At 42.3% G+C, this 16,397-nt stretch overlaps 1 protein-coding gene across 1 annotated transcript in view; it reads left to right on the plus strand.

Moving 5' to 3' along the window:
* The first annotated feature begins 943 nt into the window (after positions 1-943).
* Positions 944-16,397, plus strand: part of RETREG1 (reticulophagy regulator 1) — a 47,540-nt gene continuing 32,086 nt past the window's right edge. The window contains exon 1 of the mRNA XM_060244310.1: positions 944-1,202. Within this exon, the coding sequence (XP_060100293.1) occupies positions 1,168-1,202 (35 nt within the window). The 5' untranslated portion in view covers positions 944-1,167. The remainder of the gene's footprint in view (positions 1,203-16,397) is intronic.

Raw genomic sequence — 16,397 nt, forward strand, 5'->3', positions numbered from 1 at the left:
CTTTTAGGACCAAAAGCTTGTGCAAAGAATAAAACTTTGTTGGTCTTAAAGGTGACTCTGGACTCAAACTGTGTTCAAATGTTAAGTAGTTCAGCCACACCTTTCCATCATTCTGACTGGAGGCACTTTTCATGTTTTCATCCTGTGCTTTCTTAGATGTTGCTTGGCAGAGTTGGATGGAGTGCTCTTTTTCATTGGACCATCCTGTTTTTGCAAAACCCTCCCCCACCCTCTCGGACGAAGGGAGCGTTGCCTCACACAGCCTTAGGCTAGAATAAATGTGCTCAGTCTTCAGTGCGCTGCTGGACGCCTAGTGAAACAATGTAAACTGCTAGGATGAGGTTTTTTATTTACTAAGCAACAGCATGAGTTACATGGCCATGCTCTGCCCACTTTTTAAACTACCTCCTGCATTTGCAATGGCAAGACCACATGTTGGCCACAAATCTTGCCCTCACCTGCCTGTCACATGGAAAGAAGTGACCAAGTTAGGAAATGGCTTTCCTCACTTGGCAGGCACCAGTGAGAACATGAAGAGCAAAATAACATTCACGTGCTGCTCTTGCAAGAAGGAAACCACTCTTACTTGGAAAACACGTAGACCCTGCCATTCATTTTCCCTAGTAATCTGGTCACCTCACAGGATCGTTGTCAGCTAGCAGAGGGGGAAAGCAAGCGAGTGCCAGCAGCGTAACTGAGGGGCCAGCAAGGTCCTGTCAGCAAATTTGGGTGGGGTCATGTATTTAATTATTTTAACGGAATGTAAGCGACCACTCAGGTTTTTAGTATGGCTAGCAAGAAACCTGTCACAGCTGGCCGAGGAAAAAGGAGGAAAGACTCCAGACTGGTCAGGCAGATGAAGGTTAATGACAGGGCGGCTCCAGCTCACGTGATCCTAAAACTGTTGGCTTCTGGAGAGTGCTCGCTGCCAAGCAGCCTGTCACGGTGCTCAGAAGAAGGTGTGACCTGTTTGCTCTCTGGCTGAGCCAATCAAAGCTGTACTCTGTGAACTTCATTCAAGTTAAGCAGACACTTAATGATGTGTGTAAATACACCCTTCACCAGAGAGTCTTAACAGGAGCCTGTAAAGGAGACCCGGAGACTTTTCCCCCCCAGACAAAGATTGACAAACTTTCCTTGGATTTAACCCTCTTTCAGAAGTTCAGAATGTCAGAAGGGGAGGACGTTGGGCAGAATGAAAGGTACTATAAATTTAATCTGGGATATATTGTTCCCCCTTCCCCCCCCTTCCCCTTTTGTTTGAGTGTTTTGGTTGGCCAGTTGGTTGGTATTAGCACAGGAAGGAACCAAGGCTGAATTGTAGCTGCGACTCTCATGTAGATGAAATAGATGCTTGTTCTATTTTACTTCTTTGAAAATGAGTCTCTTTAGTGTTTTTTTTGTATGATAACAGTCATGTAAATATTAATGAGTTTGAAAAGAGGAAATTAGAAATGTGACTCATTTAAGACAGCTGTACTAAGTTCTGTGACTTGCTCTCCTTGGGAGCTGTCAACATAAGAGATTTGAAATGTCAGAGACACAAATAACTCTAGTGTAGTCTGTTATTGACAGATACATAATGTATTGCTACTAGGAAGGGCACAGTGTCCTTAGGAGAAATACCCGTGATGTGCTCCCCCCCCCCCGCATTGGATCTTAAATCTATATTAAGTTGCAGCTCAAGGCTTGATCTAAAACATATTATTAGGAGTAACTCCTTTTTCTTTTAATCAGTAAGTCTATTGAGAGGAACAGGACCCTATGCTGTTTTTCTCCACTCTTGTTTTGAATCATTAGCCATACGTTTCAAACTAGAATCTGAAACTCAAGGAATAAAAGATGAGAATAATGAATGTACATTCTTGGTGCCTGTGACCTTGTTCCCATGCCTTCACATGCATATGTTTTCTTCAAGGAGGTATTTGAAGTAATGCATGTACTTGGGATGTATGTCTTGTCACAGAATTAATGAAACCAAAACTGAAATACTGGAGCTAAAATTGAATAACTGATTTAAAATATCTGCTGGAAGTAGTCTTAAAAAACAGCATACTTGATTTCATGGAAATGAGAGAACAAACTGCTGGTTTAATCACATCCTTCATGGGGCAGAGAAGCTCTTGCAGGGCGTCACGTTAGAAATCTGTATAAAGAAGCCAATTACATACAATGCAAATTCTGGTTTGGTTTGGTTTCAAAAACGGGAGTCTGATATTCCAGAGTTCAAAACATTAAGATGCAGAGCAGCTGGATACGGTACTATATGAGAAGATATGATTATTCATTCATGGGAAGGTATGTAGAATATGTATATACTTGTTACGCTACCCTCTTAATGTATATAATGATGTCACCAGGAATTTAATCCCAAACACTTTATTTAAATCTCCTAACTGAATTTTGTCCAAGCTCTAAGGCTTCTTCATTGGACTATATAGCCCTGAGGATAGAACCATAGAGTTGGAAGGGGCCATACAGGACATCTAATCCAGCCCCTGCTCCATGCAGGATCTGCCTACAGCATCCCTGACTTGTGTTTGTTCAGCCACTGCTTAAAGATTGCCATAGATGTGACTTTTATAATTTAATATTATAGGACTTCAGGTTACTATAAAACAAAATAAAACTTGAAACTATTGGTTTCAATACGTTGATAGCTTAATTATTCAGTGAATGATGATAACTTCTGGCTGTGTCACTCTTTTACTTCACACACTCCTCACTCTCAAATCCTCCTTTCTCTTCCTAACTCCACTTTCTGACGGCTTTTGTCTCTCATACTCCTATAATACTCTGACAGTATTAGGTTTTGACTATCTAGCCCTAATATGTCCTCTAAAGTATTCTACTCTTCCTCCCTAGAATCCTAATGTCTTTCACAGCACTCTGTGGGATTCTAATCAGAAGACTTTGCAGACTGCTGACTGTGAACTGCTGAGAGTTCACAGCTGGCTGGCTTCTCTCTTTCCCCAAAACACATACTTCTTAGCTCCTCCCACACTCTCAGACACCAACCAATCATCTCACTCACTCATTCCGCCTCTTTCACCCCCCCCCCTTTGTCTGTTGCAACTTTCCAACAATTACAGGAACACAAAAATATAAATTCAAATCATTACAATATCCTACATTATGTATATTATAATATATACTGCATTATACTTGGGGTTGGATCCAGCCAGCTTTCCCCTTGGTCTTGCCTAATTCTCCTCCTTGCTGCAGCCCTTGTCCCACATGGCTTTTGTTCATGCATGCCCCAGGATCTCCAGCATAGCCGTTTTGATGGTCAAAAAAGATCTCTCACCCCCTTTTTACCAGCAAGAAAGGCTGGCTGAATAGAACACATTTGTCTTTCAGGATTGTGCAGTTTTTTGTTTAAATTTTAAATATGGAGTCAGTTAGCTGGGATGGGGAAGTATAATATTTCAAATTGCTCTTGCATTGTGATTGTTTATGCATCTTACATGTCATTATGGACCCAAGCTTTTCTAAATGACTAGAATATGTATGGAGGGGAAGCAGGTGGGCTGAACAAAATGTTGCAGGTGGTTGAAGTTTGACTTGTAATCCAAAATTCAACTGTGGGAAACTGTTGTTACTTGGGAATTAAGAATATGAATAATTATTGATTTGTGTCATTCCCCCCCCCAAAAAAAAACAAAAAAACAAAAATCGTCTTATACTTTTGATAACAGACTCCTGGGCTGGGTGGGTGGGTGGGTGGATGGAGGCTTCTCTGGTTTGTGCTGGGAATGATTGCTTGTTCTAAGAAGATCATGTTGGGACTGTCACCATCACCCCCATTTGGATATTCTCTGCAGTGTTCTGTTTCCCCTCCCCAAGGCTGTCTTTGTAGCAGGAGCTTCTTTCCATTTTAGGCCACACACCCCTAAGAACATAAGAGAAGCCATGTTGGATCAGGCCAGTGGCCCATCCAGTCCAACACTCTGTGTCACACAGGAGCCAAAAAAATTATATATATCTATACACACACACACACACACACTGTGGCTAATAGCCACTGATGGACCTCTACTCCATATTTTTATCTAACCCCCTCTTGAAGTTGGCTATGCTTGTAGCCGCCGCCACCTCATGTGGCAGTGAATTCCACATGTTAATCACCCTTTGGGTGAAGAAGTACTTCCTTTTATCTGTTTTAACCTGACTGCTCAGCAATGCCCACGAGTTCTTGTATTGTGAGAAAGGGAGAAAAGTACCTCTTTCTCTACTTTCTCCATCCCATGCATAATCTTGTCACCCCGCAGTCGACATTTCTCCAAGCTAAAGAGCCCCAAAAGTTTTAATCTTTCTTCATAGGGAAAGCATTCCAAACCTTTAATCATTCTAGTTGCCCTTTTCTGCACTTTTTCCAGTGCTATAATATCCTTTTTGAGGTGCAGCGACCAGAACTGCACACAGTACTCCAAATGAGACCGCACCATCGATTTATACAGGGGCATTATGATACTGGCTGATGTACTACCCTGATGTAGCCAATCCTCCAAGAGCTTACAGGAGCTACCATAAGCTCCAGGAGGATTGGCTACATCAGGGTTGTGTGGCCTAATATGCAAAGGAGCTCCTGCTGCCAAAAACATCCTCGCCCCTCCCCTTCATGTCTCCTTCTGGTGGCAGGTGTCACCAGCATCCGGGTCATCCCTCCTTTCCTTTGACTCAGGCCTTGCAGCAGCTGTCGGCACAGGTTGCCACGGTGGCAGAGGTATTTGTTTATACCTGGATATACTTCTATTAGACATGGAGAGGAATATAACAACGTTAGAGCCCAGGAGCACCTTTAAGATCAAGAGTTTTATTCAGCATATAAGCAATCTGAAGAGCCAAAGGAATGGTTGGCTGATGATACGATGCTCCTGGTGGCTTCCCTGTATTAAGCTGCAGACCCTTTTCATTTGTTGTTTTTATTGCATTGTCTATCCTGCCCTCCCCCACAAATGGACTCAGGGCAGGTTACAGCCAAATAAAAGCAATTAAAACACATTACAATAATCTAATTTAGAATCTCATAACATAACTTCCAAGATGGCAGACAATCAGCAAAGATGGATCAGAATTTGAATGAGGGCATTAAACATCACTGGTAATACATCTCTGTACAGATACAAGGGGTGGGGTGAAGCAGGGGAGGTCAGTATTAGTGGACACTTAACACCTCAACCAAAGGCCTGGTGGAACAGCTCTTATGTTATAGGTCCTGCAGAACTGTAATAAGTCCTCACCTGGAAGAGCAATAAGAGCTCATCTGGAAGAGCATTCCGCCAGACTTGGGCCAGAATATGCTGTCCTGAAGAGCAAAGGGCTCTCTGGGAAACATATGGTGAGAGCCGTCCTGCAGATAAGCAGTCCGTATAGGGCAAGGATATAAAATATACTGCCCGTGGGATGGGTCCGTCCCCCACAGGGCTCAAATCCATCCCTCAAGCGACTGCCTTCTCCTGCTTCCTTTTCCAGGGCTGCTGCTGCAGCCGCACTGTAGCTTGCTTTCCCCCCAGTTCCCGTAGTGGCCCTTTGCTTCTTTGCCCAGTTGAGTTTACTTCCAGAATTGGAACTTGGGGCAAGGGGGTTAGTTCCAGTGATGAACTGCAAAAGGTGCACCTTGACAGGTTGCAGAATTTCTTTTCTCAACATCCCTTTTGCTCTTAAAATCAGAATACACTGGGCAGTTCATATTTAACCAGGCTTGTTGACCAAGTGTAGAATCAGAGGCTGCCTTCTCTGTTTTGTTTTAGCACCGTCTGCTTTAGTGTTGCCTCTCTGACATGATCGTGGTATAGACTAAATCTGGTCAGTAGGTAGTGGCAGGGCCAGATTTGCCTCTTCTCACAGGCATTGCTCCTTGTTGTGTTTTGGGTGCAGTTTGAAGTTAGTTTTTAAATAGCCATTGTTATCCTCATGGGCTCCTCCCTGACCTTGATGGCCCAGGCCAACGTGGTCTCATGAGATCCCAGGAGCTGAGGAGCCCCGGTTCACACTTGCGTGGAAGACCAGCAAGACTCAGAGGCAGGCAATGGCAAACCAGCCACCTCTGAATGTCTCTTGCCTTGAACACCTGTGAGGTCATCATAAGTTGGCTTGCCACTTGACAGTGCTTTCCACTGGCAGTGTGGGCTCTACAATTGTGTTTAAATTTTTATTACTTAATATTTCAGCCATTTTTTAGTCTGTGCTGTTTTTACACGTTTATTGGCCTGAATGGGGCCTGCAAGCCAGCTGTATTCTGGGTGCTGTCAGGTGAAACTGTTTTGACCAGTTTCGTCTTTTCTCTCTGCTGTTTCATTCATTCGGAAAAGAAAATTGGCAAAAGCCATGTAAGAGAGATGCTTATTTGGATTTTGTATATCAGACCCAAGCACATGTGCTCCATAACTGTCATGCTCTTTTAAACTTGTATTTACTTAATTCTAGGTAGCACTAAACCTATGAAGTGGTCAGTTTAAATGGGTACCCCAAAAAAGTATTGAAGTTGGATATCCCTGATTGTATATGTTACAAACTTTATTTAAACCAAACTGGTGTTTTCTTTAACATTTGTCTGACAGTGTGCAATATTACATGACAAGCATACTCTTTCTGTCCGTTTTTACATTTTTGCTGATGATATAAGCACTGAAATAATTTTTGTAGGCTTGTGGTGTCTTCCATTTATACTTAGCAAAAGAAGACACACAAAAATTATGACTAACATTATGGACTGGCCTTAGAGTATTGCCCCTTTAGGTAAGATGGAATCAGCCTGTTCCCCTCGCAGCATAATTCAGAAAACAGTTTAAACTAAACAAATGGCTGGGCTCCTCGTAATTTCAGCTGCTGGGAAGTATTACTGGCATGAGTCATATGAGCACGTGACAAAATTGCAAGGTGAAAATGGAATGTTTTGTCTGGTAGCTTGGCTGTAATTTGATTAGTATGCTTTATGGCATGTTGATATGCTGCATGGAAATTGATGCTTGAATGGTGTGATGCGATAAAGGAGGTACAAACAAGGTACAAGCATCTTGGTCGGTGTTTGGCAACACTTTGGTCAGCTGGCCAGAAGTATGGATATGATCACAAAGGACTCCTTTCTTTTTTCTCCCTTTCTGCCTCATCAATGATAGCTCAGTGGAAATTAGGACTGGTAGGAACTTGAAGTGATTCCTCTTGGGGTTCATTATAATCTTGAATGTTTGAGTTAATCTGTACCCAACCAAAGGATAACATGTGGAAACTCTAATGCCAGGGTCAAAGACCCCGATATTTGATCTACTCCCTCCCAATTAGGGTTGCCAAGTCCAATTCAAGAAATATCTGGGGACTTTGGGGGTGGAGCCAGGAGACATTAGGGGTGGAGCCAAGATCAAGGCTGTGACAAGCATAATTGAACTCCAAAGGGAGTTCTGGCCATCACATTTAAAGGGACAGCACACCTTCCATAGGAAGTAATGAAGGATAAGGGCACCTTCTTTTGGGGCTCATAGAAATGGACCCCCTTGTCCAATCGTTTTGAAACTTGGGGAATATTTTGGGGGGAGGCACTAGATGCTGTACTGAAAATTTGGTGCATCTACCTCAAAAAACAGCCCCCACCCAGAGCCCCAGATTCCCGTGGATCAATTCTCCATTATTTTCTATGGGAATAAATCTCCATAGGGAATAACAGAGTTCCCAGCAGACATTTCCCTCCCCTCCCCCTGCTTTCTGACGACCCTGAAGTGGGGGGAGGGCCTCCAAACCGGGGGATCCCCTGCCCCCACCTGGGGATTGGCAATCCTGCTCCCAATCCAGGCCTGTTCAATGTCTGCAGCAGTTCTTCAGTTACCATAAAATGAAGATTTTGATAGTTTACCAATTCCAGAGTGAGGGACTGCAGGATGCCAGCCTCCCTAAGCAAATTGAATTGTCAATATTTGCATCAAATATAATTTCAGTTTGGTATTAAGATCCAAGTGGGCAGCCGTGTTGGTCTGAAGCAGTAGAACAAAGTAAGAGTCAAGATGCACCTTTAAGACCAACAAAGTTTTATTCAGAATGTAAGCTTTCGTATACCTCATCGGAAGAATTATGCATGCATACAAAAGCTTACATTCTGAATAAAACTTTGTTGGTCTTAAAGGTGCATCTTGACTCCTACTTTGTTCTACAGTTTGGTTTTAAGTTAGTCAAATGTGATGTGCTTCCGCCTGGTTTTGCAATAAACCAAGGATAAGTCATTTTAACTGTGAGAAAGCAAATGTTTTCAGAGAACACGCCTAACAAAAGGTGTTTTAAAAAAACTGAAGACCGCCTACTAGCTGTTGTAGAAGAGATTGTGCATAGGAATGTTGCTGCATGGCTAGTATTAAACAATAAGCATAGTTAGCATTCTGGATCAGAGATGAATAGTCTGGCAAGTAGATCTCTGCAACCAACCAAAATATTTTTAGATTACAGCTGAGTGGATTAGTTTACAATAATTGAACTTTACTAATGTGCAAACTGATTGGGGTTTTTTTCCAATAAAACGCATATTTTATCATAGTGATCTAAATCAGGTCATCTGATCTAGTATGTTTGACTTTTAGTGAACGACACAAAAAATGCATTAAAGTGCTGGACTCGAGGAATGCAAAAACAATTCCTTTGTCAATTAATGGGTAGTGTCTTAATCAGGGTCTCTTTATGTCTGTGTCCTAGAGACATGAAGGCCTAGGAAAATTCAGAAAATAACAGTTTTTGTTTGTTTTTTCCCCAAAGCCTCCCTCCTGCAATGGAAAAACTGGAAATTTGGGGACTTCTTGGGGGGGGGGGGAGAACCTCCTATGAAATAATTTCTCTTTTTGAACACTTTTAAAGGCAGGGTGGGCATGCTTTAGACATAGACAGCTCTTAAGTCCAAGATGCATTTCTGCACCTAGACAGACACCTGATCTTCATGAGGGGAGCACACAGGGCTTTCATTGCTTCTCAGCAGTTGCATGCCTTCTGTGGTCCTGGTCTGCATGATGGTTAACATTTTCACTTTTCCCTCAAATCATTGTGACACATTTACTCACAGACTGGGTGAAAAGTAGCTTATTGCTTTACCTTGGAGGATTAAAAAAGATCAGAAGAAGGTGGGACAGAAACTGTGCACCAAGGCCTCAAAGGAAAACAAAATTTCACAAGGAACTTCACTGTCTCTCTAAGAAGATAGCAAATATTAATGTACATGTACCAAGACAGCAAAGGATTCATCAGCTTGCAATTTTCTCTCAAGTACTGGGTATATTTGCAATTTCGGTTGTATAAGACATTTATAAAGTAAATTCCATAAATATGTCAAATATTGCAATTTTATATGCTAAGTAAGTTTTAAATTATGAATTTTATGTTAAAGCTGAACATCAAAAGAGCGTCATGTCTCAGACAGTGGCCAACCGGTTCCTCTTCAGAGGTGTCAAACATCTGGCCTGTGTGGGGTGGTGTTGTTTTTTTTTTTTGGGGGGGGGGGGGGGGATTTGACATACCCAAACCTGGAAGATACTACTGTTACTTTTTTTTTTGCAGGTCCATAGCTGGCACCATGCCTCAACTTACACCACAAACATTACAAGGCCAAATTTATCTCTTTGGTTAGGGAAAAGATATCCACATTTATTGCTAACTGGAATATAGACTTTTTGCACTAAATGAAAAAAAAAATGAACTGATGATTTGTGGCTTTTAAGATTAAGGAGGGAAATAGATTATAGAAAAAAGAGAGAGATTTCTTCATGTGATTTTAGGTTAAGAGTGAATTGTGTAAATGTATCTGTATTTGTCATAAGAGAAAATTGGAAACTTTTCCTTTTATATCTCTATTTTTTTTCTTTGTTGTTCAACAACTTTTCAATAAAAATTAAATCTTGCAAGGAAAGGAACAAAGGAAACCCTTCTGTCTGACGGACAGCATTGCTCCACTCCTAGGAGATCTCAGGAGTTCAGATTCCCTCTTGCAAGCATCATCTGACAGGCTGAGGTGCAGAGAAGGAAGGATGGGTACTGCAACGTATTGCCAGTTGAATAAATGAAGGGAGAGGCTGCATCTCATTGTATAGGAATCTGTTTCTGCATCTACTTTGCCTGCAGATTCAGTCTCTAGTTAAGGTCTTCAGGGTGCAGGTGATGTGGAAGACCTTTACCTGGGACTCGAGAGAGCTGCTGCCAGTCACATAGACAAGACTAAACTTGATAGATGAATGGTTGGACTTGCTGTAAGGCAGCATTGTGTGTACTTGCATGGAACAAACTCAGACAGAAAACAGGAATTTGCCATGGTAAAGGCTTGGTTTGGTCCCATAGAGAAAGAATGGGAGCACAGAACTGCATATTCACATGAGACATTTATGTTATCTCCCCAGTAGTTCACTAGGAGTAAGCATTCATGTGGAAAATAGGAAGGAAGGGTTTAAATTCCATGAAGGAGGGGGGGGGGAGCCTATGGAAGCAAGGAGATCAGCAATCAGATGGTCAGCAGCAAAACAGGCGAAGCGACAGGAGTAGAATCCACAACTTGCACAAGTACTTCTTAGGACATCTATAATCTTTTGCAGACTGTAGAGAAAGGCACAGTGCTGGGTAACTGAAGGGTTAGCATACTTGAGTTTCCTAGTTTGATCCCCACATGGGGCTAGCTTCTGTAAAGCCCTGGAAGGAGTCCCAGGCACAGCTCACATCTGCACCTCCAGTTGTGCAGTAGCCTCAGCTGGTGGTTGGCCCTGCAATGTGAATGAGGTCCATCCTGATTTCGCCCCAGGTTGGAAGGCTGCCTGGAAAAAGTCAGTAGAGAGACCATGACAGTAGCAATGGACCACAACAACGCTCAAGTATCTGGTTCTTTTTGAGTTCATATACCTCCAACTTGAAGTTCCCACACTTTGGGCTTTACCTGTTGGAGAAATGGTGTGCTCCCTGAGCCAATACTAATCTGTCATGGAGAGTGGCATTGAAATTCAGTTCTGAGTGGCTGATTTTCACTGGTGTTCCCTGTTTTCCTTGGTAGCTTGGGTGGTCCTCCTGTGTGGGCTCTGAATTGACATTGTACCAGACAGCTGCTCAGCCAGCTGTCGTGGAGGTCCATCTGGCAGTTGACATGCCTAAAGACACACCTGCAGCCACTCGCCTCACCCAGCATTTCCCTGGAACAGAGCTAAGGGAGACGCTCCTCATGAGCTGTGCTTTGGCCCCATTGGCCTGCATCTCATATTTGAGTGCCACTGTGGGGGAGTGACTGAGGTGCTGGGCTTTGGAAGAGCTGCATGCTTCTATGGTGCCTCTTGACCTATAGTACCATGCAAATCTTGCTGCTCTGCCCCTCAGTGTTGGCTTGACTTCCTGCTTCTGCTGAGCGCCTGCCTTCTCACAACATCAGACCACATAACTCTTACAACAAGTACCTGCTCAGTATGAAAATGTCACATCTGTTTAGGTCATTCGTTAGTATCTCAGATGGTACTGTGTAGGCACTCCTATAGAGTTCCGTGAGAGTATTTACACTTTACAAGAATTGATTGACAAAAGTAAGATGTGATCACGTGAATCCCCTTTCAGTCCTGTACAGAAAAGCCAGAGCTTTCCGTATGCTCAGCCGATGGAACACTTGCCCCTCTTCAGATATGAAAGGAAACTGACTCTGTTTTTCTTCCTTTCAGATCTCTCTCTGAGGTACTTTTGTATTCTCATATTTTATTTTTGCCAACTTACTAATGAAATATTTTTGTCTGGAGATATTTTCTAGTCTGACTTCAGTCTCCTTTTACTACTGAGTTGTAGTGCATTTGTTTTAGCTTTTGATCCAGTTGCTTGGTCAACTTTCTGGTATGTGTTTGTACTTTTCACTTCCAATTAAATTTTACTCTTTTATACATGTTCTGATACCTTAGCCAAGGGATATGGTGGCAAAGAAAGGGATCCATTGTACAGGAGTAGGAAAAGCCTGCCTAAGTAGAACCAGATAGGAAAGCTGGGGTGACCAGTTGTGGTAGCCATTTAAATAGTTTCTGTGCCCACTGCTTCCATGGCATTCAGGTAAGATGGGCCCACCTCCTCCTTGAATTATTCAGAACATTTTTAGTGTATTCACTGAAACTTAAATATTGTTGTTTGTAAGTAATTTGTGTTACTTTTCCAGAGCTTGATTTAAAAACATGTCTTTTGGCTTTAATTGTAGTGATGTGTTAAAAGAAAAAAAAAAACAGCTGTATTAATGTAGTTAACCAGTCTGCTGATGTGTTTTATTCTGCTGGTCCATGACCGTAATACTGAATGATGGTACTAATAAAAATTGGCATTTGGAAATCTTGGTAGTGTAGGTCCTCACCTGTTGCCACAAACTTAGCTTTAACAAAATCAGTGGGATTCTGTCTGGTTCAGTAGGTTTTTAATCTTGGTTTTTTCAAAAGTTTGCTTGATTATGGGATTGCTCTAATGGCCAAGGAGGTCCTGTCAGAACTTGGACGAACTTCAGACGAGTCCAATACTTGTTACAAGTTAGGATCTTTATTGAAGAACTACAGTACTAGAGCGACTAAATAACAGTAATGCCAACTCCTGGCAGTTGGTTACATTTTATGCCATCAGTAAAGCACAATAAAGCAATCATTCACACGGTTTCAAACAAGCATTTCTTCTTCCCAGCCTCCATTATCAGAAGGGAGGATGCTCCCCTGTTGTGAAGGCCAAACGGCCTGTCTTCAAAGGGCACCTGTGGATGTTAAGCAGAGACTATCTGTCGCCTGCCCTATTGCCCTAAATATTTGGCATAGCACAGGGGCCAGGGTTAATTGCCGTGGTCAGGCACTCTATGTTATTACTAAGGTACAGCATGGAGTCGGTTTGGCTAAGGCACATAAAGCAAAAGTTACAAGTTCTGACAGGTCCCCTGTGCTGTAGATTTCTCTCTTTAAAGCCTTTCGTGACCTGAGCTCACAAACGTGATAGACTGTTTCTGCTTATGCAAACTCACTGGCCTATTCATAGAAACATAGAGTTGCAAGGAACCTCCAGAGTTATCTAGTCCAATCTCCTGCACAAGAGGAAATTCACAAATCCCCCCGTTCATCCCTAGTGACCCGTACTCCATGGCCAGATGGCAAAACCCTGCAGGATCCCTGGTCAAACTGGCCTGGAGAAAAATTGCTGGTTGACCCCAAGGTGTCCATCAGCATTTCCCTGGGCATCTAAGAAAGGGCCACAAGAACTAAGCACTGATGCAGCCCTTCCTGCCCTCCTTCTCAGGATCTGCCTAATTCACAGAATCAGCCTCTACAAGAAGAACTCATACACCCTTAAATACTTACATGACAAATAGAACAATATTTTTTTACCAAACCAACAATACGACTCATCTTACAAGAACAGAACACATAACAAAAGCCTATGGCCAAGGAATCCAATTTTGTAAAATTCTAAAAATTTCAGAAAAAATCTTAAGTCCTTTAGAGGGAAAACCCCAGTCCATATGTCTGAAGGCAATATATCCAAATCTTCAAAGTTCAATCTTTCATGAATCCAGCTAGCATAGCAGCAACAAATCAGTACTCTTTTTCCTCAATTCACAAAATTGCCTTTTCCAGGCTTTCCACTTCAAGGCAGAATCTTTTGGCAAGAATGCTCACTCACACACCATGCTTTCCTGTGTGGTGACCATCAGCTACTTCTGTCCGTGTGTCTCATTTGTTTTGCTAATTCAGAATCAGCATTGCTATCAGATGGGCATCTAACCTCTGTTTAAAAACCTCAAAAGAACCACCCAACCACCTCTCAAGGAAGCCTCTTCCACTGAGGAACTGCTGTGTCAGGAAGTTCTTCCTAATGTTGAGCCGGAAACTCTTTTGATTTAATCTCAACTCATTGGTTCTGGTCCGACCTTCTGGGGCCACAGAAAACAATCCCACACCATCCTCTCTAGGTCAGCCCTTCAAGTACTTGAAGATGGTGATCATATCACCTCTCAGCCGCCTCCTCTCCAGGCTAAACATCCCCAGCTCCTTCAACCTTTCCTCATAGGACTTGGTCTCCTGACCCCTCACCATCTTCGTCCCCCTCTTCTGGACCCATTTCAGCTTGTCTATATCCTTAAAATGTGGTGCCCAAAACTGAACACAATACTCCAGGTGAGGTCTTACCAGAGCAGAGAAAAGTGATACTATCACATCACGTGATCTGGGCACTATACTTCTGTTGATACAGCCCAAAATTGCATTTGCCTTTTTAGCCACCACATCACACCGTTGATTCATGTTCAGTGTATTATCCACTAAGACCCCTAGATCCTTTTCACACATACTACTGCTAAGACAAGTCTCCTCCATCTTATAACTATGCATGAGATTTTTCCTACCGAAATGCATAACTTTACATTTATCTCTGTTAAAATTCATTTTATTGGTTTTAGCCCAGTTTTCCAGCCTGTCGTGGTCATCCTGTATCCTGTTTCTGTCTTCTACTGTATTTGCAACCCCTCCCAATTCCGTATCATCGGTAAATTTAATAAGCATTCCCTCTATTCCTTCATCCAAATCATTGATAAAGATGTTGAACGAAACAGGTCCCAGGACAGATCCTTGAGGCACTCCACTTGTCACTCCTCTTCAAGAGGATGAAGAACCATTCACAAGCACTCTTTGGGTGCGATCTGTCAACCAATTACACAGCCACCTAACGGTAGGAGCCACCTAACGGTATTACATTTATACTTCACTATGGCCGTTAGCCTTGTAATCATTAAGGCATGAAAAGAAAGGCACAAAGCAGTTGGTCATAAATATAATTCAAGAAGTTCCCCTAGACAGATACTCTCCCTTCCCCCCCCCCCAAAAAAAATTCGCAACCTGCTTTTATGGCAGACAAAAGGTAGAATCTCTGGCTTTATAGATAACAGATGACCTTCACAGCTGCACTAAGGAATGTTGTGAGACTGTGAGGTCTCAGAGAGGTCTTTCAGCCAGGGAGTACATATAATATTGGTTCAAAGACATAGCAGTGCAAAGCAGACAAGCATGCATAAGCTTTGATTATACTGATGCGTGGCAAAACCCAGTTACATGTCAAGAAGCAGTTCTTGACACCATCCTCTATATGACAGCCCTTCAAGTACTTGAAGATGGCCATCATATCACCTCTCAGTTATCTCCTCTCTAAGCTAAACATACCCAGCTCCTTCAGCCTTTCTTCATAGGACGTGGTCTCTGCACTCCTCACTATATTTGTTGCCCTCATCTGGACATGTTCTAGTTTTATATTCTTCTTCAGTGGGGTGGTGCCCAAAACTGAACACAAAAGTCTAGGTCTAACCAGAGCAGAGTAAAGCAATATCGTCACTTCTCATGAACTGGACATTATACTTCTGTTGATATAGCCCAAAATCAGATTTGCCTTTTTAGCCACATCACACTGCTGATTCATGTTCAGTGTGTGGTCCTTTTCACACATACTGCTGCCAAGACATGTCTCCCCCAACCTATAATGATGTGTTGGATTTTTCCTACCTAAATGCAGAACTTTACATTTACCCCAGTTAAAATTCATTTTATTGGTTTTAGCCCAATTTTCCAGCTTGTCAAGATCGTCCTGTATCCTGACTCTGTCTTCTACCGTATTTGTGACCCCTTCCAATTTAGTATCAACTGCAAATTTAATAAGCATTGCCTCTATTCCTTCATCCAAATCATTTATAAAGATGTTGAACAAATCAGGTCCCAGGACAGATCCTTGAGACACTCCTCGTCACTCCTCTCCAAGAGGATGAGGAACCATTCACAAGCACAATTCGGGTACGATCTGTCAGCCAGTTACAGATCCACCTAACAGTAACAGGATCCAAACCACATTTTACCAACTTGTCAACAAGAAGGGTATGTGGAACCTTATCAGAGACCTTACTGAAATCAAGAATAAACTTTCTGCAGCATTTCCCTGATCCAGCAAGGTAGTAACTTTCTCAAAAAAAGAAATCAGATTAGTCTGACATAACTTGTTCTTGAGAAACCTATGCTGGCTCTCAATAATAACAGCCATCTTTTCTAAATTTCAAATGGCCTTCAACCAAAGTACATAGATGCCCAACATCATGGCATGGAATTTAGCACCAAAACTGTTGTTTTAAAATTGTATTAATAATTTTAAATTGCAAATTGTTTAACTGATATTATTGTGATTGTTTTATTGTTTCATTGTTGTGATTGTTTCATTCACTGTGGAAGACGAGAACTTTTTGCCCGCCCCAGAACCACTAATTTTGGAAGGGGTGTTGAAAGACCTGCGTCAGATTGAGGTGACAAAAGAGGAGGTCCTACAACTGATAGACGAATTAAAAACTAATAAGTCACCGGGTCTGGATGGCATACATCCGAGAGTTCTGAAAGAACTCAAAGTTGAACTTGTGGATCTTCTAACAA

This window comes from Heteronotia binoei, chromosome 7 (genome assembly GCF_032191835.1).
Source record: "Heteronotia binoei isolate CCM8104 ecotype False Entrance Well chromosome 7, APGP_CSIRO_Hbin_v1, whole genome shotgun sequence".
Classification (NCBI taxonomy): domain Eukaryota; kingdom Metazoa; phylum Chordata; class Lepidosauria; order Squamata; family Gekkonidae; genus Heteronotia; species Heteronotia binoei.